This window comes from Anabrus simplex, chromosome 4 (genome assembly GCF_040414725.1).
Source record: "Anabrus simplex isolate iqAnaSimp1 chromosome 4, ASM4041472v1, whole genome shotgun sequence".
NCBI classification, from domain to species: domain Eukaryota; kingdom Metazoa; phylum Arthropoda; class Insecta; order Orthoptera; family Tettigoniidae; genus Anabrus; species Anabrus simplex.
The window spans coordinates 270,514,133-270,539,382 of NC_090268.1; the positions used below are offsets into that span (position 1 = coordinate 270,514,133).

Below are 25,250 nucleotides of genomic sequence, written 5' to 3' on the forward strand. Positions count from 1 at the left end.
GTCAAATATCATGGAAGCAACAAATGTGGATCAATAACAATTCTAATAATTATAATATTGCTTCAATTGCAACAATTTAATACATCATTATAAGAACTATGTGCTTATTAATAAAAACATATTGTTCTATACCTTAATCTCTATTCCTTTCTTCCATTATGCAGTTAGATTTCTGCAGTAAATACACAGTAATTCTGTTGGTCAATGCTGTATTCCATTGCTATAGCATCTGCTCTCCAAGCTTAACAGTAAAATGGTGACTTTACATTGCAAATTTAATTCAGAATACAATAATAGACAATACGATTAACCTTCACTTCATGTATTGCACCTAGGAGCTAATAGTTGAACCTCAAATCAGAAACAAAACCATTCTGCAGCTCTTTACAAACAGATAGTTACTTTTTACAGTACACATTCTACCAACAAATCTTTTATACAGCATTTACACCACAAATTAAATATACTGTACATATGCCTAGAGAGATGATGTACACACACACACACACACACACGCACACGCACACACGCGCGCGCGCGCGCGCGCGCACACGCACGCACGCACGCACATATGCACACACATGCACACACTTGTAAAGATAGAGGGTCTTTCTGTAACAAAGGCAACTTACTGAAAAATTAATTTACAGACTTAAGGACAGGACAGTGTGTGCAAATAAGCACCTTCTTTAGTTACAGTAAAATATGGTAATTTCTTCAATATTATGTAAACAAACAAGGAACCAGCCCTAGCTTGTAGCATTGCAACATTTTTGAGAAATAACATTGAAATAACCTTCTGTAGTTTGTCTTTTGATTTTACCCAGCCCCACTTCCCCCATCATTTTGCACTAAACTCTAGAACAGACAACCCTAGCAGCCACATCAACAGGCCTACCTACCATAAACTGCATTATTTACAAACCATTTGAAAACAGTCATAATACACATCCAAATACTAACTCCTTTTCAAAAAGAATGACAGACTGATTTTAAAAGAATAAAATTGTACAACAGAAGAATACTAAATAAATACCAACATTAAGTTCATAAAAGTAACCATGATGCACTGCAATATTTTAAAACTTTGTGATAAAAAGGCCTTCAAGAAGAAAAATCATTCAACCACACTTCTATTTGGTTATTTTTAAATTAAAAATACTGTTCAAATTCTGATGTAACAAAAAAATCAATCTACTGTGTGTTTGTTAAATAAGTATTAGCTCATTCAGAGAGCTACATCCGTTCTCATCACAACCTATTCAGCCAGACACCTGAATAATTTATTTAACTGTTAACTTTACATAAAATGTATACAACCTCCCCCCCCCCCCAACCCACAAAAAATTGCTTGTTAACATAATTATATAAAGCAGACCTCATTTCATCAATGTTGAAACAGTGAGACTTATGTACATAAATTCTACACATTTCTTAAAACCCAAACAATCAATAAAATGTTTAGTTGAATGGATCCATGTTAACATCAGAAGACTATATCCACTTCTTCCCCTTTATAAAAGAGGCACAAACAAAAATCACAGAAACTGTTCCATGGCAATCAAATGGATCTGTTGTGTCCAATCACAGTAATGATCTGAATATAATGTTACAAGAACAAATTGTCTTCAGTGTAACATCCATGTCCCTGAGGATGAGTTACGTCTCACTATGAACACTAACATCCAATTAGCATTAGCATTCCATCAAAATATCTGCACTTTATCATCACACTCCAAAATATTACTAGGACAATTCACATTCATGAGAACATCTGTCATACCTCTAGAACAGCACCTCATTTTATTAGGATATTATAGCAAAATAAGAATTATATCTTATTCCACTTGCCTCTAACTTCTCTTCGAACTGTTTCAACTGATCACTTTCACTGTTAACACTAATAAACTTGCAATATAAAAGCACCTGAACTTCACTCAGAGAATAATACTAAACAAAAGTCATTGAGCACCTCAAAGGAACACTGTTAACACGGGGAGTAAATGGTCTCTTGTGCAATGGAATACAGACAGTTATGGAACTGCTGCTGATGATATGCTGCTAAGTTGCTTTGTGCCAGTCACTGTAGGCCCTGCACATAATCTCTCTCTTATCATCACAGAATGACATATTAGAAGTCTCAAATGGGGCCATTAGGAGTAGATGTCATATCACTCTCACTTGTACTGGCTTCAGCTGGTTTTGGTCTGCAACAGTATCAATTAACAAGTCAATCAAACAATTGGGTAGAATAAGAACATGTAAATAACTTCACATGAAGTTGTTGTATGTCCCACCTTTCGGCAGAATAATTCACTGTCCACATACCACTTAAAGTACCTACTTGTTCCAGTTTTAATTTTTCTCTACCAATGAAAGCAAATTCCAGTCACATTATTATGATCCACTTAAAAATATCATAACCAAATATACCAACGAGAATACATGAGAGAGAGAGAGAGAGAGAGAGAGTGTGTGTTTGTTCACTATCCAGAAACAAATAGCCACGAACCTAGTCAACAGCGAAACCAAACTTCTTGCGGAAGTACGGAAGAAGTACATTGTATATCTCTTCAGAGATGTAGGTATACTCAGAACATGATGATGTCAGAGAATTAGATGGTGCAGAGATTTTTAAGAATGTGTTGGAGAAAGCCTTAGACCAAGCAAAATCAGACAAAGCTGTTGGACCAGTTCAAATAAATGTAGAACTGCCTAGACTGACTGATGTTAATAACTTCCTTTGAACCTGTTGAACACCTACAACACAGTAAACTTAGTAGCAGACTGACTGAAATCTCCCTTCATCAACCTGCCAATAAAATATAATCATAAACGAAGTAGTGATTACAGAGTGATTAGTCTAATGAGCCATGGTCTGAAAGTATCTTTAATAATTCTATGGTCTTAACTATGGAGGATAAGGGAAAACATCAGCAAAACTCAGTATGGATTTAGAAATGGTCTTGGTATCGATGCAAGTTTTAGTTCGAAAGTGTTTTGACCAACAACAAACTGTCTTTGCTTGGTTCATGGTTCATGGAAAAGCTCTCCTTATATATTAGTTAAAACATATTCAGCTTGGCCGACAGTTAAGATATGAACAACATCAAAAAGCAGTACTGAAACAAAACATGTCGCATTAAAATAAAACTGAAGACTACATTAGTGAAATCAAGATACAAAATTGTGAGAGACAAGGGACATGGTTGTATCCTCTCTTTGATCCTTTGTAACTCACATTTTCAAGCTACTTTTTGAAGTTTCCTTGATAAAGTTGTTAAAGGATACCTGGAGGATGTAAATAAAGAAATGAAGAACAGGAAATGAATAAACATCACCCGCTGAGCAGATAAATTCATGGTAATCAACAAGCAGAATATTGCCAATGCTGCCATCATTCTGGATAGAAACATCATTAAAAAGGTGTCAAATTTCATGTACTAATCAGTAAGATGCTGGGTAACACAAGAATGGGATTAGGGTGTAAAAATTAAAACCGGAATCAGCATTTGCAAGAAGTGTGTTTCTGAAATTAAAACATCTTGTGTGCATCTGTGACCTCCAATTTGAAACTCATCTGCGTGTCGTGAAGGGTTATGCGTTACCAGTGCTGCTTTACAGTGTCGAAGGATGAATAATATAGGCTTCGTCAATGAACTGACCATAGGCCTTTGATATGTGGATGTACTGCAGAATGTTCAAGATACTATGAAGGACTATGTCACCAACAAGGAGGTACTCTATTGTGTCAGGAAATCATGTGAAGTCATAACCCTAGTAAAAAGCAGGAAAGCAGCCTATTTCACTCACATCTTCTGATATGACAAACAAAGCCAGATTCTTCTTATTCGTCTTTTTCTTCTTTGGACACTATTACCTTAAAAAGGTTGGTGATTCACCTGATTATGATTACTCGTGAAGCAGTGGCTCAAAAGATTTCAACAGCAGTTTGTCCATACCAGCGGCATAAGTCTTTAAGCCTCAAATTTCTCTGTATCACTACATATCACCGCCCTTCAATTTTCCTCTTGATGAGGAGTTGGAGAAGTTCATATCCTTCACCTCTCATGATGTGCCCGATGTACCTGAGCTTTCCCTCCTCGACTGTGGTTACAAGCTCTTATCTTAAATAAGTTGAGGTCTTCCTTATTGGTCTTCCTTTCTACCCAAGATATCTGAAGCATTCTTCTGTACAAGTATATTCTGAAAGCTTCAAAATGCCTCTCCAGCCAACGGCTGAGCATGCAGCCTTCTAAACCACACAGAAGGACAGGGAAAATACAGCAGCACAACATCTAAACTCAGAACTGAAGGTTGAGGTTTCTATTGGCACGGTTGAACAAATTTTTGGCTTGATCAATCCTGGATATTTCATTCTTGGAATTGCAATGCTCATTCACTGCAGTTCCAACGCACTTCAAGGATGACACTTGCTGAATGATTGTGCTGTTAATTTGCAGTGAGCCCTCCTCCTATGATGTTTTTGAAAATACAATCAGTTCCTTCTTGCCACTATTCATGAATAGGCAAAATGCTGCAATGATACTTACAATGTTAATAACAATTTGAAGATCAGTAAACCTACTGGCTAACACTACCATATCATCAGCAAAGCGGGTGTTATTAATGACAGTTCCATTGATCCTGATCCATAGATTAACATCTTCAACAGCTTCTCTGAACACAGATTCACTGTAGATGTTAAGAAGGAGAGGAGACAGGACACAGCCCTATCATACACCTCTTTGTACAGCTAGGCCTATGTCCTCAGTTGTGTCTTCCTTTATTTTGACCTCTGCTGTTTAGTTCCGGTAGAGCTGAGTGATGATATGCAGATCACCAGCATCAACACCAGCAGGTTTAAAATCTCAGCAAGCTTTGCACGAGATATGCAATTGAAAGCTTTTCAGTAGCCAATTATTATTATCATTATTTTGTATGGCAAAGAAAAGGATACATGAATAGCCTTACTTAAACATCCAAAGTGTTACATACTGTACAGGATTATTCACCTAAGAGGTCCACCTCAAATAACTCGTGAAACATTCAAGATATCGACATTCGGTTTTGACTGTTTCCTATACCTGAACTATAACTTACAAATATTTTGAATTCATCATCTAACAAGTACTTCTTGAGAAAATGTAATGTATTCAAACATGCTTTATTTGCTAACGAGGGCGTGCCCAGTTTGATTCGTGCTACGTGTGAAACATGAGCTCGATGTTGACAAAGAGTTGCTTCAACTTCTTCTGACAGCTAAGTTTTCACTCTACTGTGATGATAAATAAACTATGATGAAAATGTACGATTCAACATCTTTAATATCACCAGATAAAGGAAAAGCAGATATGCAACAGATTTCCTTTCCTATCCGACTTCCCTTAGGCAACCTTTCTTCTTTTCTGATCCCAACGGTATTAGGTTTGCAAAGTCTAGGAAGTATTTCATTTCCATGGCCTTTGTGGCCATTCTCTTTCTTTTGTTCATTCTTTGAGGAATCAAACTTTTTTTTCCTAGAACTAGAAAAAGAAATCAGGATAGTAAGGAATTTCAAGTTACCCAATTGCAACAGTCAAGTTTTAGGGAGGAAGGGGGTCTGAGACTGCTCTTGGTAAACTGTCAAAGTGTAGTAAATAAACAATTAAAATTCGGTACATTGATGGAATCTTATGAGACTGATGTGGTGATAGGAGTGGAATCGTGGTTGAAAGAAGGGGTGGGTAATAGAGAAGTATTTCCAGAAGGGTACACAGTCTATCATAGAGACCGAGGAGATAAAAAGGGAGGGGGGGTGTTTATTCTGGTGAAGGAAACTTACTGTTCACATGAATGGTTTACCGATGAAAGGGATGAAATATTAGGGATAAAATTAGTTTGTGATAATATGAAGGAGGTGGGAATTATAGGAACATACAGGCCTGGAAGAGAGGAAAGAGACATGGAAATCTTTGAAAAAGTAATAGATTATACTCATAAAAACAATAATAATGATATGGTAATAATTGGGGGAGATCTAAATTTGCCTGAAGTTGAATGGAAAGGAGCTGCAAGTGAAGCCCATGAACAGAAACTGGCAAATAAGTTAATTTGGGAGGGAGGATTTACACAAGTAGTACAAGAACCGACTCGCCTCAATAACTTACTAGATGTATTCTTGGTTAAACCATGGGAAATTGTTGATAAAACTGAGGTAATTGAAGGAATAGGAGACCATAAGGCTGTAATAATGGATGTAGGACTGGTACCAAAAAGGCTTAATAAGAGGGTTACACAAGACAAGAAATTGTACAGAAAAACTAAAGTTGATGAATTTGGGACTTACCTTTTTTCACAATTCAGTTGTTGGATAAGTGAAGGGAATAACGTGGATACACTTTGGGCTAAATTTAAAGGAATTATTTGGGAAGGAGAGAAGAGATTTGTACCTGTTAAGAAGGGTAAAATGACCTCAGACCCTGTTTATTATACAAGGGAAATAAGAAAATTAAAAAGAAAATGTAGAATAGTAAACAGGAAAATCAAAGAGGGTAGGGAGAGTAGAGAAACTAGAAAACAGCTAATGAGGGAACTGAATAGAGTGAAAAAGGAAGCAAAAGAGAATTATATGAATGGCATACTTCAAGAGGGTAATGACCACAAAGGGAAATGGAAAAAGCTGTATTCATATATCAGGAATCAAAAAGGAAAAGGAGTCCAAATTCCTCCAATGGTGGGAGAAGGGGGTGAACACTGTTTAACAGATACTGAGAAAGCAAACCTATTTAGTAGGGAATTTAGAGATTCAGTAGATGATTGTCAAGAGTTGGAAACCGAAACAGAAGATAGAGAGGGAGAGAGACAGAGGGAAACAAGAAGCTTCTCATTCACAAACGAAGATATTTTCAGAGAAATCCAACTGCTTCAGCAAGGAAAAGCTGCAGGAAGTGATCAAATTACTGGGGAGGTATTAAAGACAATGGGGTGGTACATAGTGCCTTATTTAAAATTTCTCTTTGACTATGTCATAAATAATAGTGTAATACCAAAGGAATGGAAGGAATCTATAATAATACCAATTTATAAAGGAAAGGGTGATAAAAGGAAACCAGAGAACTACAGACCAATCAGCCTGACCAGTATAGTTTGTAAAATTCTGGAGAGTTTAATATCGAAGTACATCAGAGGGATATGTGATGATAAAAATTGGTTCATGAGGAGCCAGTATGGATTTAGAAAGAAATTTTCTTGTGAGGCACAACTGGTGGGATTTCAGCAGGACATATCAGATCAGTTGGATTCAGGAGGTCAGTTAGATTGCATAGCCATAGATCTTTCCAAAGCCTTTGATAGAGTGGAACATGGAATATTATTAAAGAAATTGGAGGGAATAGGATTGGACGTAAGGGTTACACGTTGGATAAAAGCATTTCTAAATTCAAGGGTTCAGAAAGTCAAAGTAGGAAATAATGTATCACAGGAAGAGAAAGTTTGGAAGGGAATTGCACAGGGTAGTATAATCGGTCCGTTACTTTTCTTAATATACGCAAATGATTTAGGGAACAATATAACATCAAAAATAAGATTGTATGCAGATGACATAATTGTTTATAGAGAAATAAACAACATTGAGGACTGTTCAGAATTACAAAGGGACCTTGAAAGTATCCAACAATGGGTTGAAGAAAATAATATGAAGGTTAATGGAGGCAAATCAACTGTTACAACTTTTACAAACAGGAGCTTTAAAACTGAATTTGAATATACTTTGGATGAGGTAGTTATCCCAAAAGAAGGCAAGTGCAAATACTTAGGTGTGAGATTTGAAAGTAATTTGCACTGGAAGGGTCATATTGATGACATTGTTGGGAAAGCATACAGATCATTACATGTCATAATGAGGCTACTTAAAGGATGCAACAAAGAATTAAAAGAAAAAAGTTACTTGAGTATGGTTCGTCCATTATTGGAATATGCAAACAGTGTTTGGGATCCTCACCAAGAATACCTAATAAAAGAAATAGATAGTGTGCAGAGGAAAGCAGCAAGATTTGTAACAGGGGATTTCAGGAGAAAGAGTAGTGTATCAGAAATGTTACAGGAACTTGGGTGGGAAACTTTAAGTAAGAGAAGGGAGAAAACTAGACTTACAGGATTATATAGAGCCTATACAGGAGAAGAAGCATGGGGAGATATCCGTGAGAGGCTTCAGTTGGAAAATAATTATATCGGCAGGACTGACCACAAATATAAAATTAGAAGGAATTTTAGCAGAAGCGATTGGGGTAAATTTTCATTCATTGGGAAGGGTGTGAAGGAGTGGAACAGTTTACCAGCGGTAGTGTTTGATCCTTTTCCAAAATCTGTACAGATATTCAAGAAGAGAATAAATAGCAACAGAGAAAATAAATGAAGTGTTAGAGGGCATTCGACCGGTGCAGGTTATTGTAAATTTAAAAAAAATGTGTGTGAATAAATTAATTCCATCCCCTGGTCTAAGGAGTTTGGACAGCCAAAGTAGGAGACTGCCTGTAGGGGTGAAGTACAGTGGGGACTTCGAGGGCCCTGGGACCGCTACGGTAGCTGTGAAGGCCCTTCAGGAACTCTGAAAAGTGGTGGCAAAAGGGGCTCTGGTTAAGACGCAGCAGGTCGTTATGCTACTTAGGATCCAGAACGGGTAAAAAAAAAATAGTAAATAAATAAATGCAATGTAAATATTAATGTTATACCAGTTTTATAGTATCATTTGAAGCAATTCCACATACTGTATATCAGTTGACTATATTTGTAAGTAGTACAGGAGATATTATAATTAGAATTTTGTAAACAATATAAATTTATTAAGGATGAGCTGTGTGTTAATAGAAAACATTGTTAGCGTAAATTGTATAATATTGTATTATAGGAAAAATTTTCTTCTCTTGTTAATTTAATATTTAGTGCTTGACAATAATGTATTTTAGTGTACCATTTGCCACCGAGGTAGACACCTCATTTGCAAATAAAGAGATTTTGATTTGATTTGATTTTATTGTTAAGAAGGGAATGATTGCCCAGTTTTACTAGTTGTACTACTTCAACAAATAATACTCACTTCCATTACCACCATTAATTAAAAACATTCATACTAGGCCATTCTTTCTCTGCCACTTCTCCCACAACTTGTGGTGGAGATATGTTGCGATCCATGTTACACACACACACGCACACACTGTAACCGTACAACAGGGTTACAGATTCCATTCAGTATTTATTATTATTATTATCATCATCATCATCTTCCTTCCATGTATTGGGCCATGTGACCTGTTACGGTCTTGCATTTTACTTTTTGCAAGACTTGAAAGCAATCAAATGTCCTTCCGACGGGTTGCTAGCCTGAAGGAAGTAAGACCATTGGTGGGGCTGCCACCTCTCAGCTAATGGACTAGCTGAAATCACAGCATTTCCTCCATAATGGATGTAACGGTTATACCGCCGTGACTCTGTCAACAGGGCTGGGAACAGGTTTTTTCATCTTGGGAAGGTGAGGTTGGCATTTGGGCAGGAGAGGTTATGTCATAATCATCATCATCATCCTTCCAAGTACTGGGCCATGTGGCCTGTTACGGTCTTGCATTTTCTTTCCATCGCTTCATTGGACGTCCTATAGATCTCTGTCCTCTTGGTTGATAGCGTAGGATCTCCTTTGGTAGTCTTCCAGATTCCATCCTTTGAACATGACGTTTCCAGTTTTCTTGGTAATCATAGATGTAATTCATTACTGATTTCACATTCAGTCCCTTAAGCACATCTTCATTTCTTATACGATCCCATTTCGTATAGCCTGCTGTTCTGCGCATGAATGTCATTTCACGTGCTGTAATTCTGGAAATGTCTTGAGTTCTTATTATTATTATTATTATTATTATTATTATTATTATTATTATTATTATTATTATTATTATTATTATTATTATTATTATCATTATTAACCCGATTCATTAGATTTTATATTCTGTTTCTCATCATTTAGACTGTAATAATTAGGTATCACGCATATTATTGTATTTAATCATAGGTTAAGTGAATATGTTTGTAATTATGCTGTATATTAGTAAGTGAGATTTGTTGGTTCGATAAAGTCATTCTGTGGCTTGTATCTCTGGCTAGATGAGCTGGCATAGTATTTTGCAATCGAGGCTATGTTTAACTGAGAATGTTATGTGCAAGTAGATTTCCCGGTGACGCATGAAACTTGGTCATCTGCAATCCGCTTGGGCACGCTTAGACAACACTTGACTGATGACATCAGTGCGTGGGCACGTGATTGCGACAAGTGTCAGTATTCGCCAGCTACTGTATGTTGAAGTGGAAGGGATGAACAGAGAGTAGGGAGATGAGTCGTCATCGCGAGGTTATAAAAGTCCATGCAACGGTGGTGAGAGGTATTCAGATCATATCGTTCAGATCATATGCAACAGTCAGATGTATCAAATGGAAGAAGTGGTCTTAGAGTGATGGTCAAAGCTAAGAGTTGTGTTTTCAAGAGGTCTTGTAATAATCGAGGAGGTCTACAAGTGGCGGTTGTATCCGAGCAGAGACGGATACTATGCTGATAAAGAAACATCATCTTCTTGTGAGGATGGACTTCACAAGATGTTTCAATAATATTGTCAATTACTTATAATATATTGAGTGGACGTAATTACATTGGAGCTCCCTACACGCGTACATGGTATGTAGGCCAACTCCTTGTGATATAAGAAGATAACAGCAGACGGCTCCCGACTTCAGCTCATAGGTTTTCCCAAGAATTTCAAGTTCAACAGCGGTGTATACAGACATCAGGTAATTAAAGCATCAGACATGTTATGCATACATAACATGAAGAAGAATGTAATCAGCGGCGATATCACATCTCACTTCAAGTTCATGCCAATAGCTTTTTTTATTTAGATTAAATTTTCCTTTTATTAGTATCGCAAATCTCACTATATATATTTTTTTGTTAAATTAAAAGACGTCAATGATTGTTCATTGTGACGTAAATTATAGTCATAAACTCAGTTTTATTTTAATTATAATAAGTGATTCCAGCTCCATGTACAATCCTCAATTGTGGAAATGCAACAGTAATTTAATATTGTCCTGATCCATATCCCTGTATATTGCCAGATATGTGAGTTTATCACCTCACACCTTGAGATAATTGATATAAGAGGTATGCTCTACCGAATTTTGTTGTTTTTCTTAAAAAAGCAACTGGCGCTCAAACAAATGTTATTTATATTGTGTGGAAGATATGAAGGTAAAAGAGTAGTGGTTGGAGTAGCAACAGCATGTACGTACGTACGTACGTACGTACGTCAATTTGACCCAGTTTTACGGGCACATGTCCTTCCTGACGTCCATCATGTATGGTTTTCTTTTTTTCTAGTGTCAACAGTAACTTAGGTTGGCGTTAGGAGGCAATGAGGTAGGAAAGGGCTAGACTGGGAAGGCAGCGGTCATGGCCTTCATTTACGTGAAAATGGAAAACCATGGGAAACCATCTTCAGGACTGCCGATGGTGGGGTTCAAACCTATCATCTTCTGAACGCAAGCTAACAGCTAAGCAGCCACACTGTGCAGCTAGCTCGTTCAGTCTTGTGTGGTTTAATGTCACGTCAGGATAATAATGTCCCACTGAACCCGTCGCACATCCGTTTTTCTTTACCTGTTACCTAAGGCAATATTGCATGTGTTGAATCATACCTTTTCTCATAGTGTATTTGTGCGTTCAATATAGCGAATACCCCGTTATCAGAAGAACATGAAGGAATTTGGTATGTCAACAGCTAGCTTAAGTTCTATATGTAGTGTGAATCAAACAGGGCAGTCCCCAGCTGGCAAATGATTCAAGTTTGAATACATTACATTTTCTGGAGAAGTACTTGTCCGATTTTCAAAATAATCATGGTGCTGGTAATGTTTGTATGTGATGTGTGTAGAAAACAATACAGTTCCATTTAAAAAGTTAGTACCATTACCTCAGAAGATACTGACACCATGAAAATGTATTTAAGTCCAATTATAAGCCCTTTGGTACCATTAATGAAGATGAAAACAAATGTCAATATCTTTAACTTTCATGAGTTATTTGAGGTGGATAACTTAGCTGAATAACCCTGTATATACATCACACACAAAAACTACAGTCAGCAAATCTTCAGAGCTGTTGTTTACAGAATAGCTGCGTCTGCTCCCCAGCTAGGTCCAGTTAATTTGTGCAGGATGTTGTTGCCAGTTTTAAGTTTTGCTGCAATTCTACATAAGTGTTCTTTGTATGTGAACAAGCAATCTAGAGCAATTTGGGGTGGGAACTGAACTTCAGTTGTTGAACTCTGAATTCAGTCTGAGGCACATACAGTATTATCCCGCTTTTACATTTCTGCATTTTATGTTTTCCTATTGTTTATAACAACTTTTGTTGGGCTCCTCAGATTCTGTATGCTTGCAATGTATTAAAATCCTCAAATTTATGTTTGCGACATTTAATGCTTCCTACCATTTACGCCCCATCAGGCTGTACGAGATGGGGAAAAAAATTGAAGTAAAATGGCGTTGCAACTAACCTATACCACTTCGAATAACCACGGCATGATGACCAAACCGGAGAGCACAACTTTACGAAAACACATGTGCAAAACTAGCCGATTATGAATAGATTAGGGGAAGCAATGCAAACTGCATATCAACTCTGTAGAGCAGGCTGCCTACTCAACAAATTTACGCAAAACACAAGACAATTCTGACAAGCAGGTTACCTACTCGACAAATTTACGCAAAACACACGACAATTCTGATGAGCGGGTAGCCTATTCGACAAATTTACATAAAACACATGACAGTTCTGATGAGCAGGTTGCCTGCCCAACAAATTTATTTTCTTGGATGTGTTTTTGGGTTGGGGATCTATCTAAACTTAGCGTGGACAATAAAGCAACACCATAACTAGGCAACCAGTGTACATCATATGAACGGATGATTGACACCATTTTGGTGGATGGAAAGGCTTGTTTCTAGAAAATGCACATAAGGTGGCAAATATTCTTGGCACTGAAAACTTCAGTGCATCCAATGGTTGGATCGATCAATTTAGGAAAAGACATAACGTTACCTATAAAACTGTTTGTGAGGAATCAAACACAGTTAGTGTTGAAACTGTGGAAGAGTGGATCAATGGAAGATTGCAGGAGCTGACCAACAAGTACGAACCCAGGAATATTTTTAACCTAGACAAAACTAGGCTCCTTTTCAGTGTGTTGCTCAGCAAGACTTTGGCATTCAAAGGAGATAAATACCATGGTGGGAAACACAGCAAAATGAGATTCACAGTGATTTTGGAAGCCAATGCTGATGACTCTGAGAAGCTCCACCCCTTTGTGATAGGGAAATCTAAAAAGATCGTTGCTTCAAGAATGACTTTCATATTCCATTATGATGATTCCCCATGATCAATGGAAGTTCCTTTAAGCAAGCTTCAAGAATGGGAGATCATTAACAACTGCCTATGATGCCAACCATACATACACACATTATCATTATAAACCGTTATGCCTTTCAGTGTTCAGTCTGCAAACCTTTGTGAATTTACTCAGTCGCCACAATCCTTTATTTGCAACTACTGTCGGATTTTTTATTATGGACACTCGAGTTTAGGATTTAATTACAAACGAACCAATAGGCCTATTGCAATACGCGTTATACCGATATTTTCCTTGTTTAATTCTACATTAGCGTATATAAGACACATTGTTTTCGACGTTCATTAAATATTTTTTATTTGTGGTTGTAATAAATATTGCTCGGGTTTTTGGCTTCTTCTCTAGGAAGCGCTCACTTAGGAATATATACAAGGAAAACTACTTGTCTGATGTTAATGCAATTTTTATATGTTATAACCACTTGTATTTGTAGTGTAATACTAAAGTTACAATTTTTTTCAACCATCCTGAAAAAAGTTCTTATCATTTTTCTAAAGCAACTCTTTCTCAGCCCAGGATAAACGTACAACAGCAAAGTTGGGCTTGTTTTGAAGCACTCAGTCATGGTTATCAGAAACTACAACTGTAACCGTACAGTTTGGTACCGAATTTATGAAGAGTAATATTGAAAGGAGGTTTTGTACACGCCGGACCGTGCGATTAACAGCAGGCCGGGTGGTGAAAACGGGCGCAGTGTTGCCGCGTTCAGTAGTAATCACGCGCGCAACGAACACAGTACACTCGCCCCGGGCAGTTGTGCAACGGAATGCCCATGACCTTGGTTTATCCGCAAGCTATTTTCAGTTGTCCTATGTTCTGCATGTTGGCCACGTCACTTCAGGATGCCTCCGAAACCGCCGCTATCAGAGGGTGAACTTGCAATGATTTTGAGTGCTATTTGTTTCTTTCGATGTGAGGGGGGGAAAGTAGGGGACAAGAGGTTCCCTGTGTACAAGAAGGTGGCAGATTGTCTTGGATTATCGCTGTCGTCAGTGAAGACAGTAGGAGCCACTTCAAAGGAGAATGATGGAAATACGTCATCCAGGTCAAGAAAGAAGCAGTGTGTGAGACCGGGGCGTCCGAAAATCCATCTCGATGATTTTACTTTGGGCACAATACGAAGAAATGTGCACGATTTTTATATGAATAAGATATTTCCCACAATTAAAAGCCTCCGCATGAAACTGTTAGAAAATATGCCGGATTTTCCTGATATGCCAATTTCTATGCTTTTGAAAGTAGTTCGAAGCTTGGGATTCCGATTCAAAAAACTAAACAGGAAACCAGTGCTAATGGAATCTGTGACAGTTGCTGCATCCCGACATACCTACCTTGGACGAATTAAAGACTTAAGAGCACAGGGATACGAGATCATCTTTACAGACGAGACCTGGTGCGGACAGAACCATTCTGTGAAATATGGGTGGCAAGAAAACGTGATTGAAGCTTTAGAAAACAACTCTGACAACTATAATCTGTACAGAGGGTACATTCAGCAAATTTATGGATGGCGTGGAGGGTTCAAAACACCGTCTGGAGCTGGGAAACGCATCATAATTTTACACATCAGAAGTGAAGAAGGATTTCTTGACGGTGCAGAACTTTGTTTTATTGGCAAAAAAGGCAGTGGTGATTACCACAATGAGATGAACTCGATTCATTATGAAGAATGGTTCTCGAAAGTCCTGAGTTTATTGCCTCAAAAGTCGGCTGTCGTTATAGATCAAGCTCCATATCATACGATGGTCGATCCTTCATCTAAAAACCCAAACATGTCATGGCTAAAACCTGAAATTATATCCTGGATAACATCAAAGAATATTTCACTACCACCTAGAGTTGACGATTATAACAAATTAACGAAATCAGAGCTGATTGTCCTTGCCAGGCCTTATTTTCAAACACCGGTAAAGAAGCTGGAACAACTGACTAAACGACTTCGACCAGATGTACAGCTTGTTTGGTTACCAGTGGCCCATTGCGAGCTTAATCCAATCGAGCTCATTTGGGAAAATAGCAAAAAAAATATGGCTAACACATTAGAAAATGGTAGAGGTATGGAAGCAATTAACGCTTTATGCCGAGAAGCCTTACGTACCGTCACCCCTGAACTCTGGAAACAATGCATTAAACAAGCTAAGAAAATTGAAGACCACTACTGGGAAAAAGATGGACTGTCTGAAAACGTCCCTTATTTCGAGCCAGTCATAATCATCATGAATGACAGCAGCACCGATTCATCGGAACACAGTGATTTTTCAGACGAAGAAAATTGATAGAATTAAATATTGTAAATATATGTAAATAATAATGCAAATAACTCTTGTAAAAATTGTACAGTGTTATATTTCTAAATTAGGAAGTCAACCATTTTTAAACCTGCCTTTGAAGGTCCAAAGCCCTTATGGGAAAAGGTGATGGAAAGTGGAATTTATAAGAGGAAATAAAATTAAAGCTTGAAAGTAAACGAAAAGCTGTGTTCGTTGCGAGCGTGATTACTACTGAACGCGGCAACACTGCGCCCGATTTCCCCACCCGGCCTGCTGTTAATCGCACGGTCCGGCGTACACAAAACCTCCTTTCAATATTACTCTTCATAAATTCGGTACCAAACTGTACGGTTACAGTTGTTGTAGTTTCTGATAACCATGACTGACTGCTTCAAAACAAGCCCATGTTTGCTGTTGTACGTTTATCCTGGGCTGAGAAGGAGTTGCTTTAGAAAAACGATAAGAACTTTTTTCGGGGTGGTTGAAAAAAATTTGCAACTGGAGTATTACACTACAAATACATGTGGTTATAACATATAAAAATTGCATTACCATCAGACAAGTAGTTTTCCTTGTATATATTCCTAAGTGAGCGCTTCCTAGAGAAGAAGCCAAAAACCCGGGCAATATTTATTATAACCACAAATAAAAAATATTTAATGAACGTCGAAAACAATGTGTCTTATATACGCTAATGTAGAATTAAACAAGGAAAATATTGGTATAACTCACATTGCAATAGGCCTATTGGTTCGTTTGTAATTAAAGCCTAAACTCGAGTGTCCATAATAAAAAATCCGACAGTAGTGCTGTGGCCTCATTTCGTTCTATACCTTTTATCGTTAAATCGCTAGAAACTGAGTCTAACCATCGTCGTCTTGGTCTCCCTCTACTTCTCTTACCCTCCATAAAAGAGTCCATTATTCTCATAGGTAAACTATCCTCCTCGACTGACCTCACATGACCCCACTACCGAAGCCGGTTTATGCGTACAGCTTCATCCATCGAGTTCATTCCTAACTTATCCTTCATCTCCTCATTCCGAGTACCCTCCTGCCATTGTTCCCACCTACTTGTACCAGTACAATCATTCTCGCTACTTTCATGTCTGTTACTTCTAACTTGTGAATAAGATAACCTGAGTCTACCAAACTTTCGCTCCCGTAAAGCAAAGTTCGTCTGAAAACAGACCGATGTAAAGATAGTTTCATCCGGGAGCTGACTTCCTTCTTACAGAATACTGTTGATCGCAAATGCGAGCTCACTGCATTAGCTTTACTACACCTTGATTCACTCTCACTATATTATCATCCTGGGAGAATACACAACCTGAAATGAAAATCCACAGCCTGTTTCCAGTCATTAGACCGGGTCAGGAATGGAATGAATGAAGCCCCATTCTAGCAGTGAGGATGAGAATTGTGCCAGCTGCCGAAGCCTGTCACACTCCTCTGGGGCAATGATTAATGAAATGAAATGATATTGGAGAGTGTTATTGGAATAAAAGATGACAGGGAAAACCAGAGTACCCGGAGAAAAACCTGTCCCGCCTCTGCTTTGTCCAGCACAATCTCACATGATTGATAACTGTCTCACCATTGGGAGACCCTGTATATAAAATTTTACAATGGTGAAGTGACTGAAATTACCGAAGTATGTACTTCATCTTTGAAAGAAAATTGTAATTCTCTGCAGTCTTTATCTTTTTTCTCCATATCTTTCTATTACATTAATTCATTCATTCATTTCGTGATCTGAATAATCTGGTAAAATAAATGGGGAGGGAGGGAGGTGAAATGTGCTGGCTTATATTTTATCCTTTAATTTCATCTGTAACAATGCCTGAACTTCTGGCCCAAGAAACTCCACTGGGTTGGATGAGGGACACAAAAGACTCATCACGGAGTTCTATATCACTCTGGTGGTGATGTTCCTAAACATCAATGTAGAGTAGCTGGTCTTCTTTCATCCAATCCTCTTGGAAAATGAGTCATGCTTCTTTAACTGTAAACTTCACATTGTGCCATGAACACTGTCTAGGTTTATACTCCAAAGGCGATAAAGAAGATGAATTGCTTAATTAATTTTATTGCAATCAGGAGAAGCCAATGACCCTTACCTCATCTCTCAATATATCAGCAACTGGATTTATTACATCATTTTGAATACTTGCTGAGGTTCCACAGAAGACTGTAGAAGCTGCTAAATGTTCTTACAGTGTAGAATTAAACTCAGCACATGAAGTAAGAAATTCCATACAATTTTCCCTATTGAAAGACTTCATTTTCATTGTGACCTCGGAATGGCAGTTCCTGTTCCCTTAAACAACATACGGCATTAATGAGCCTCTTTAATATCCCCCTATTCTTTTTCACTGTGCAGCTCGATTTCAGTTCTTCATTGAGAATCCAATAGAATATCAATTCTAGTAGAAGATGAAATAAATTTATTAAATTTGAAAAAAACTGAAAGATGAATTTCAGACTCGCTGTGTTTCTTCACTACAGTGTTCAATTGGTTCAGGTCCTCGTATCCTTAATTCCGTACAGATTTTTGTTTGAAAATAGCAAACATGCCCAACAATAAAATGTGTTCACCACATACACCTGCACAGCTAATCCGCAACATCATACAATTCACTACAGAAATGTCTTTCGAAACTTCCTGTCGCACCTTGCATCCGAGTTGACATTGTGAGAGCTCGGCAGCATCAGTCACTGTCAATCACTTGTTTCTTTTCACTGTAAGAAAGTGATGAAAACCTAGTGTATAATAAATGTTTTACTATGCATATTAAAACATTTAATCCTCCAACTTGATTGTGTAAGCAATAATACACTTGCGTGGAACTCGAAAATAACTATCAACACAAAGTGTCGGAAAGTAAAACAATGCTTTGGTCAGCTTTAGCAAGCACGAGGCAAGAGTAGTGAGAGCGTATGCGGCATTTCTAGGGATGAAGCTGCCGAGTCATCGGAAACAGATCCAACGTCTTGGCGGCATGGTAGACTGGCAAACGATTCTGGATCGAGCTGAGAGTAACTACAGTATATGGAACAGAACGACGAGTGATAAAGAAAGAAAAACACACTATAATGTAACAATACATTTAAACAAATGAAATCATTTAATTATTTTCTTTTGATTTTATTTGGGCACTGACACACAACTTACACCCCCAAAAGAACGCCACTGATCCAACTGATCATAAAAGGGAAACAAGAACACGGTTTGAGAAGATAACTCTGAAAGCGGAACTCCAATGGTAGATCAACATGCACAAAATAGTAACTAATATGAGAACCACAAAATGGTAAAAATTACTCCATGGTGGTCACCAACTCTCCGTGAAGAATAAGAAGAAGATGGTCTGGCATATTATGAAAACATCATCAAGTATTTTGTGTGGCATGGCTGTGAACAGTTCATCCATAGCAATCCTGATTGAAATACAAATATCTGGGGACTCAAGATCAAAATAATTCCAAATTCTAATCAAACTACCATGAAGCTTAAATACCTCTAGCATATGTATGTATGTATGTATGTATGTATGTATGTATGTATGTATGTATGTATGTATGTATGTATGTATGTATGTATGTATGTATGTATTCTACATTTCCTCCTAAAACACTGAAGCAATTTCAACCAAACTTGGTACACATGACTTACTATCTGAAAATGAATACTGTGGGGGGTAAGCCACCCCTAGCACTGCTAGAGGTAAGGGTGGAGAGGGGTGGCATATAAAAATAATAGAAAATAGTGTTTAATCCCTAGTTTTTGGAGTCGCCGAGATGAACAGCAACACTCCAGATGTTGTTTAAGTCAAAGGGGGTGACAGGGATGAAAAACTAATGTCTATAAATGAACATTATTGATGAATGTGCATATGTTCCCGCATAGCTCTCAATTAAGATTGGTACATGTGTCAGGTCAGGTACATCCTGCTACCGTATGCGACAGTAGACGGTACTACCTGCGTCTGTCTGGCCAAGGGCTGGGCGGCTGTTACCAAACCTGACAAACTAAGGGAGAACCAATGGCTATGGGCAGAGGAATTCACCCTTAAGAGGGCTTGTTGAATCCATTGTGTAAGAAATGACACATAAATTCAACTGGAAGCTGCTGCCTTGCAGATGTGGCAGGGGACTTCTAAAGGCTAAGGGAGAGAACCCTGACAGAAAATTTTCCCTAACGTTAGGCCTAGCAAGTCAGCTGGAGAGTAACTGCAATCGATTTCAACACTCCTACGATCCTCGGATGCAAACAAAGAACTCGGAGTAAACAACAACACCCGCAGACCCACACCAGGTATGACTGGTTACAGCCTGACGATAGGCCAAGCCTTGCGATTGTGCAACAACCCCGGAGAAGACAACACACTCGAATAGGAACAATCAATGTACTGAGTTTGACTGGGAAATGTGAAGAGTTAGTGGATATAATGGAGAGAAGGAAAAAATCAATCCTAGGACTGAGTGAAACTAAAGGGAAAGGTAAAGAGATGAGAAATGGAGTAGGATTGATATTGTTTAAAGAGTTAGATGGTACTACAGAGATCCAGTACATCAATAAGAGGATAATAAAGGCAACAGTTCACCCTGGGAAAGAGAAGATGACACGGTGCAAGTGTCTGTCCCTCAGACGGGTTGCAATCAAGATGAAAAGAACAACTTTCTCGAAGACCTAGAAGAGATCATCAGTGAAAAGAGGGCACAATCATCATCGGGGACCTTAACGCACAGCTCGGGACAGACAGGAATGGCTATGAGAAGGTGATGGGACCACATGGCTATGGGAGAAGGAATTCGGAAGGCGAACCTCTCCTACACACCTGCATAAGAAACTGTTTGGTAGTAAAAAACAGTTGGTTCAACAAAAGAGTCAAGCCAGAACAGGTAAGGGATGAGGGGAAGATCAGAGACCTCAAGCAAGTTTACTGGGACAAGAAATTGAGAGTTAAAAGAGTAGCAGAAGAGGAGAAGATAAAGTGCTGGGAGAAATTTACTCAAAAACTGGAGGAGGACAGCAGAGGCAATATGAAACTATTGCTCAGAATGATCAAAAACAAAAGAAATTTAGTGGAAACCATCAAAGCAATTGAGGATCCCAATGGAAACCTGGCCAGGAAAGAATAGGACATCAGAGAGGTTTGGTAGTAAAAAACAGTTGGTTCAACAAAAGAGTCAGTCACAAGATTACCCGTTACAGCTGGGATGGAAAGAGCAAGATGGTCATTGACTATGTCATTACAGATAAAGAAGTAGACTTGTGACTGATGTCAAGGTGATTCCAAGTGAGAACCTCAATAGCGACCACCACTTATTAGTAGCAGATCTGAAAGACATAAATGTACCAAAGATAACAACCAGTGGGAAATACAACAGATTGGAAAAAGGACCAACTATAAGGACCGTATAAGAGGTGGAGAGTGGTGAGGGAGAGTGGACAAGTTTTAAAAACACCTTGATAAAAGAAGCAATATAGGTTTGTGGAAAGACAAGTGTGAGAGAAAGGGAAAAAAAAAGAGACCCTGGTGGAATGAAAGGGTAAGATCCTCAATAAAGAAAAGGAACATGACACAAAAAGAACGAGATAGAGAGAAATCCAAGACAGAAAAGGTAAGGGACGAGAGGAGGATCAGAGACCTCGAGCAACTTTAGCAGGACAAGAAACAGAGTTAAAAGAGTAGTAGAAGAGGAGAAGATAAAGTGCTGGGAAAAATTTACTCAAAAACTGAAGGAAGACAGCAGAGGCAATATGAAACTATTGTTCAGAGTGATCAAAAACAAAAGGAATTCAGTTGAAACCATCAAAGCAATTGAGGATCCTAATGGAAACCTGGCCAGGAAAGAAGAGGACATCGGAGAGGTTCTAAGGAATCATTTTGATCACCTACTGAACAGGACAGAAGCAGATCAGAGAACAAAAGAACCAGCCATTGAAACCTGCACAGAGGAACCAGCCATTACATGGGCAGAAACAGGAGCAGCCCTTAAGTAGATACCGCACGGGAAATCCCCAGGAATCGATGAAGTCAGCACGGACATGATTAAAGCAGCATGAGTCCAGGGTTTACAGTGGCTACACAGAGTGCTCAATGCAGTTTGGAAAGATGGCAAGATACCTACTGACAGGCCCCCCACTTCATACCTGCAGCAAATGACAATGAGGTACAAATCTCTTTGGTAAAACACTGCTAGAAAATATCAGTCCACTTGCTAATTCAACTATTTAAACTTCCTACGCTTCGGCAACTTTACATTCATAGCATGTGGGCACATTTTATGTCATACTGTATTAATACCCTCCAGCCTAAAATGTTCCCACCCGGTACCATGAATTTTCCTTGACTGAAAATGCAGGTGCTGCCGTCAAGCAGCCTGTCGAAATGCTGCTACTTTAAGCGGCGAGAGATGTTTGAAGTAAGCGTCAGGTACGCGATGTGTTGAGCCAATGAAATGATAGAGCCACAGTCGATATGGCTAGGCACTGGTCTAGGGAAGTGATGGCCCAGACTGAGGATACAACAGCGTCTTAGAGGACGAGTTAATAAACACGATGACCGTGTCAGTTAGTTACCCCTTTATTCGGCAAGATTCAAGTCTTCTAATACTGGGAGAATGGCATTTAACTTTCAATTTCCTGAGGGAGAGAACAGTTTCATTTAATCATGTCGAATGCCTAGTAGCCTGCCTGTGTGAATGGTTTCCCGAGAGCATAAACTTTTCAATTTCCAGTCCAGTTTTTAAACGGAAAATATTTGACCTAGTTACGGGATTAGATAAGAGAAGCAGTTCCGCGACTGAATAGGAACTGGTTTCACGGTCAGTGGAAATTACCCCGGCAGGTTAATCTTGACCTAGTTTCTACATCATGAACAAGGGAATGTTTTAGACGACATCCAGAAGCAGTGACGGAAAATACATCACCTTTCTACGCCATCGATGGAGACCAAAGGACTGATCCAAGTCTTTTCTGAAGGCATCATCAATATGGCTGGCCAAAACAAGATGGGGCCGGCTGTTTCCTCAAAGGCTGGCAGCGATAAGTCAATGAAATAGATGAGTACAGAGTTTTCAATGTAGTTATGTGAGTGTGAACGTGTTTAATGTTGCAAAAGGGGATAGATTAGTTTGATATTTAATTTCAGTAAATTTAGCCTTTGTTTGGAAGGACTACGTCCTATTTAAAGTAAATGATAGAAAGCTTGTTAATGTAATGTAATGTAATGTTTTATTTTACCTGGCAAGATTAAGGCCTTCAGGCCTTCTCTTCCATCTAACCAGGAACTGAAATATACATATATTGCATTGTATTACTTACAATAACTAGATCTAATACAAATTAAATTAATAATAATACAAGAATGGTGAGATTACATTAAGATGAAATAAATTAAGATTAAATTAATAAATTAAGATTAAATTAAGATGAAATAAATCAGATATAAAAAGGGATAAATTCTTAAAACTAACATCCTACATGTAAAAAAAAAAAAAAAAAAAAAAAAAAAAAAAAAAAAAAAAAAAAAAAAAAAAAGGGCAGTACATAAAATTTGGTTTTTAAGACAAATCGGATAAGAATTTTAGACTCTCTACCAGGACATCCATAACAATAGAATGGTTGTAAGTAGCAGCATCAAGTTTACAGATGATCCTTACTAGTGCATAAAATGTCTCCAAAGGGCTTCCTTGAAAGTGCGAATAGCGCTTAACCCCCTGATATTTTCAGGAAGGAGGATCCACTCGTGGCAGGCAATTACTGTGAATGATTTATCATAGATGGCAGTTCTATGGGTAGGTAAAGCGAGGATGGAATTATTAGTGGATCTGGTGTTAAGACTGTGGTAAGACGATAAGTATTTGAAATATGAAGTAAGGTAAAATGGTTGTGAAGAATGAAGGATTTTATGGAGATGGCATAGGGAAAGCACAATGCGACGGATTTCTAGTCGGGGCCAAGATAGATGGTTATATGAAGGAGTTATGTGGTTATAGTACCGTAGGTTACAGACATATCTCACACAAGCATTTTGACCATGTTGTAATCTGCTCAATAACTTGCCTCGAGCGTCTCTATAAATCACGTCACAATAGTCGAAATGAGGGAAAACCAGACTTTCTACCAGCATTTTTTTGAATTTTTCAGGAAATAAGTATTTATACCCGCGCAGCATGTGCAATGCAGAGAATGTTTTCTGGGTGATGTTCGTGATATGCGTTTTTCATGACATGTCATCATCAAAAGTAATGCCTAAGACTTTTACTGATGACATGAATGGTATGTTAGTATTACACAACTTTATAGATGGAATCTCTGGTCGATTGACCTTCGCGAGTAGTTTTGGGTATCCAAGGATGATGGCTTGCGTTTTTGCTGGGTTTAACCTAAGCCCACATCTCAAAGACCAAGAAGAAAACGATGTTAGATCCTGACTGATTTTGTCTATGGCTGAAAGTATTAGATTTGGAGATGTATGGAGATACATTTGTACATCATCAGCATAAATATGGTATTTGCAGTGCGTTAGGTTTTGGGAGACATCATTAATGTAAATAGAAAAAAGAAGGGGTCCTAACACTGACCCTTGAGGCACACCACACTGCACAGACCGCCAGGTTGATTTGTTTATTCTATCTGTAACACACTGCCGACGGCCACGCAGGTAGGAATGCAACCAAAGGAGGGCGCTGTCCGAGAAATGGAGGGAATACAATTTCGAGAGCAAAATGTCAATGTCAACAGAGTCAAAAGCTATGCTCAAATCTAGGAGTATTAAAACTGTCACTTCCTTGTTGTCCATAGCTTCTCGGATGTCTTCTGTGACCTTCAGTAGTGCCGTTGTAGTACTGTGTGCTTGACGAAAACCAGATTGTAGTGGGTCAAGTAAGTTGTAAGTCGTCATGTAGTCTGTTATTTGTCTATGAGCGATGAATTTAAATCTAAGAATTTCATTTTTGTCCGTATTGAACTGAGAATGGAAGATAGGAAGATAGGAAAACTTAAAAGGGTCCACCTTTTCAATACAAAAATGTTATAGTTTATTTATAACATATATTTGCACTTGGAACTAGTTTCGACGCTGTTTGGCGTCATCATCAGCCAAAATGTGGGAAATAGGCTAGCACGCCACACACGTTCACCACATCACCCTCCATACTTCCCCTCCTTCCACTCCTCCTCCCCTACCGCTCCCTCCCTCTCCCCTCCTAATCCAACAATGGCCGCTCCCCAGACCTAAACTATCCAACACGCTCTGTTCCTCTTCATCTCGCGCCATAGCTTTACCGCCTCATGTCCCGCAATAAACATCATAGAAACCTGCCCCCATCCTACACGTAACGCTGCAACAATACACCACAAATACTGGCACAGTCAACCTCCAAACTCTCAGAAAACGTATTCCTTAATACCAATTTTATATTCTTGTCGAGCTGAATACCGGACCTGTGAAGATTACAAGATTATTTTGTGCATCTAC

General features: G+C 38.4%; 1 protein-coding gene across 4 annotated transcripts in view; it reads right to left on the reverse strand.

Moving 5' to 3' along the window:
* Positions 1-534: 534 nt before the first annotated feature.
* Positions 535-25,250, reverse strand: part of fmt (phosphatase 6 regulatory subunit 1-like protein fmt) — a 516,745-nt gene continuing 492,029 nt past the window's right edge. For all 4 annotated transcript variants that reach the window (XM_067145523.2, XM_067145524.2, XM_067145526.2 and 1 more), the window contains one exon: positions 535-2,207. In XM_067145523.2, the coding sequence (XP_067001624.1) occupies positions 2,141-2,207 (67 nt within the window). In that variant the 3' untranslated portion in view covers positions 535-2,140. The remainder of the gene's footprint in view (positions 2,208-25,250) is intronic.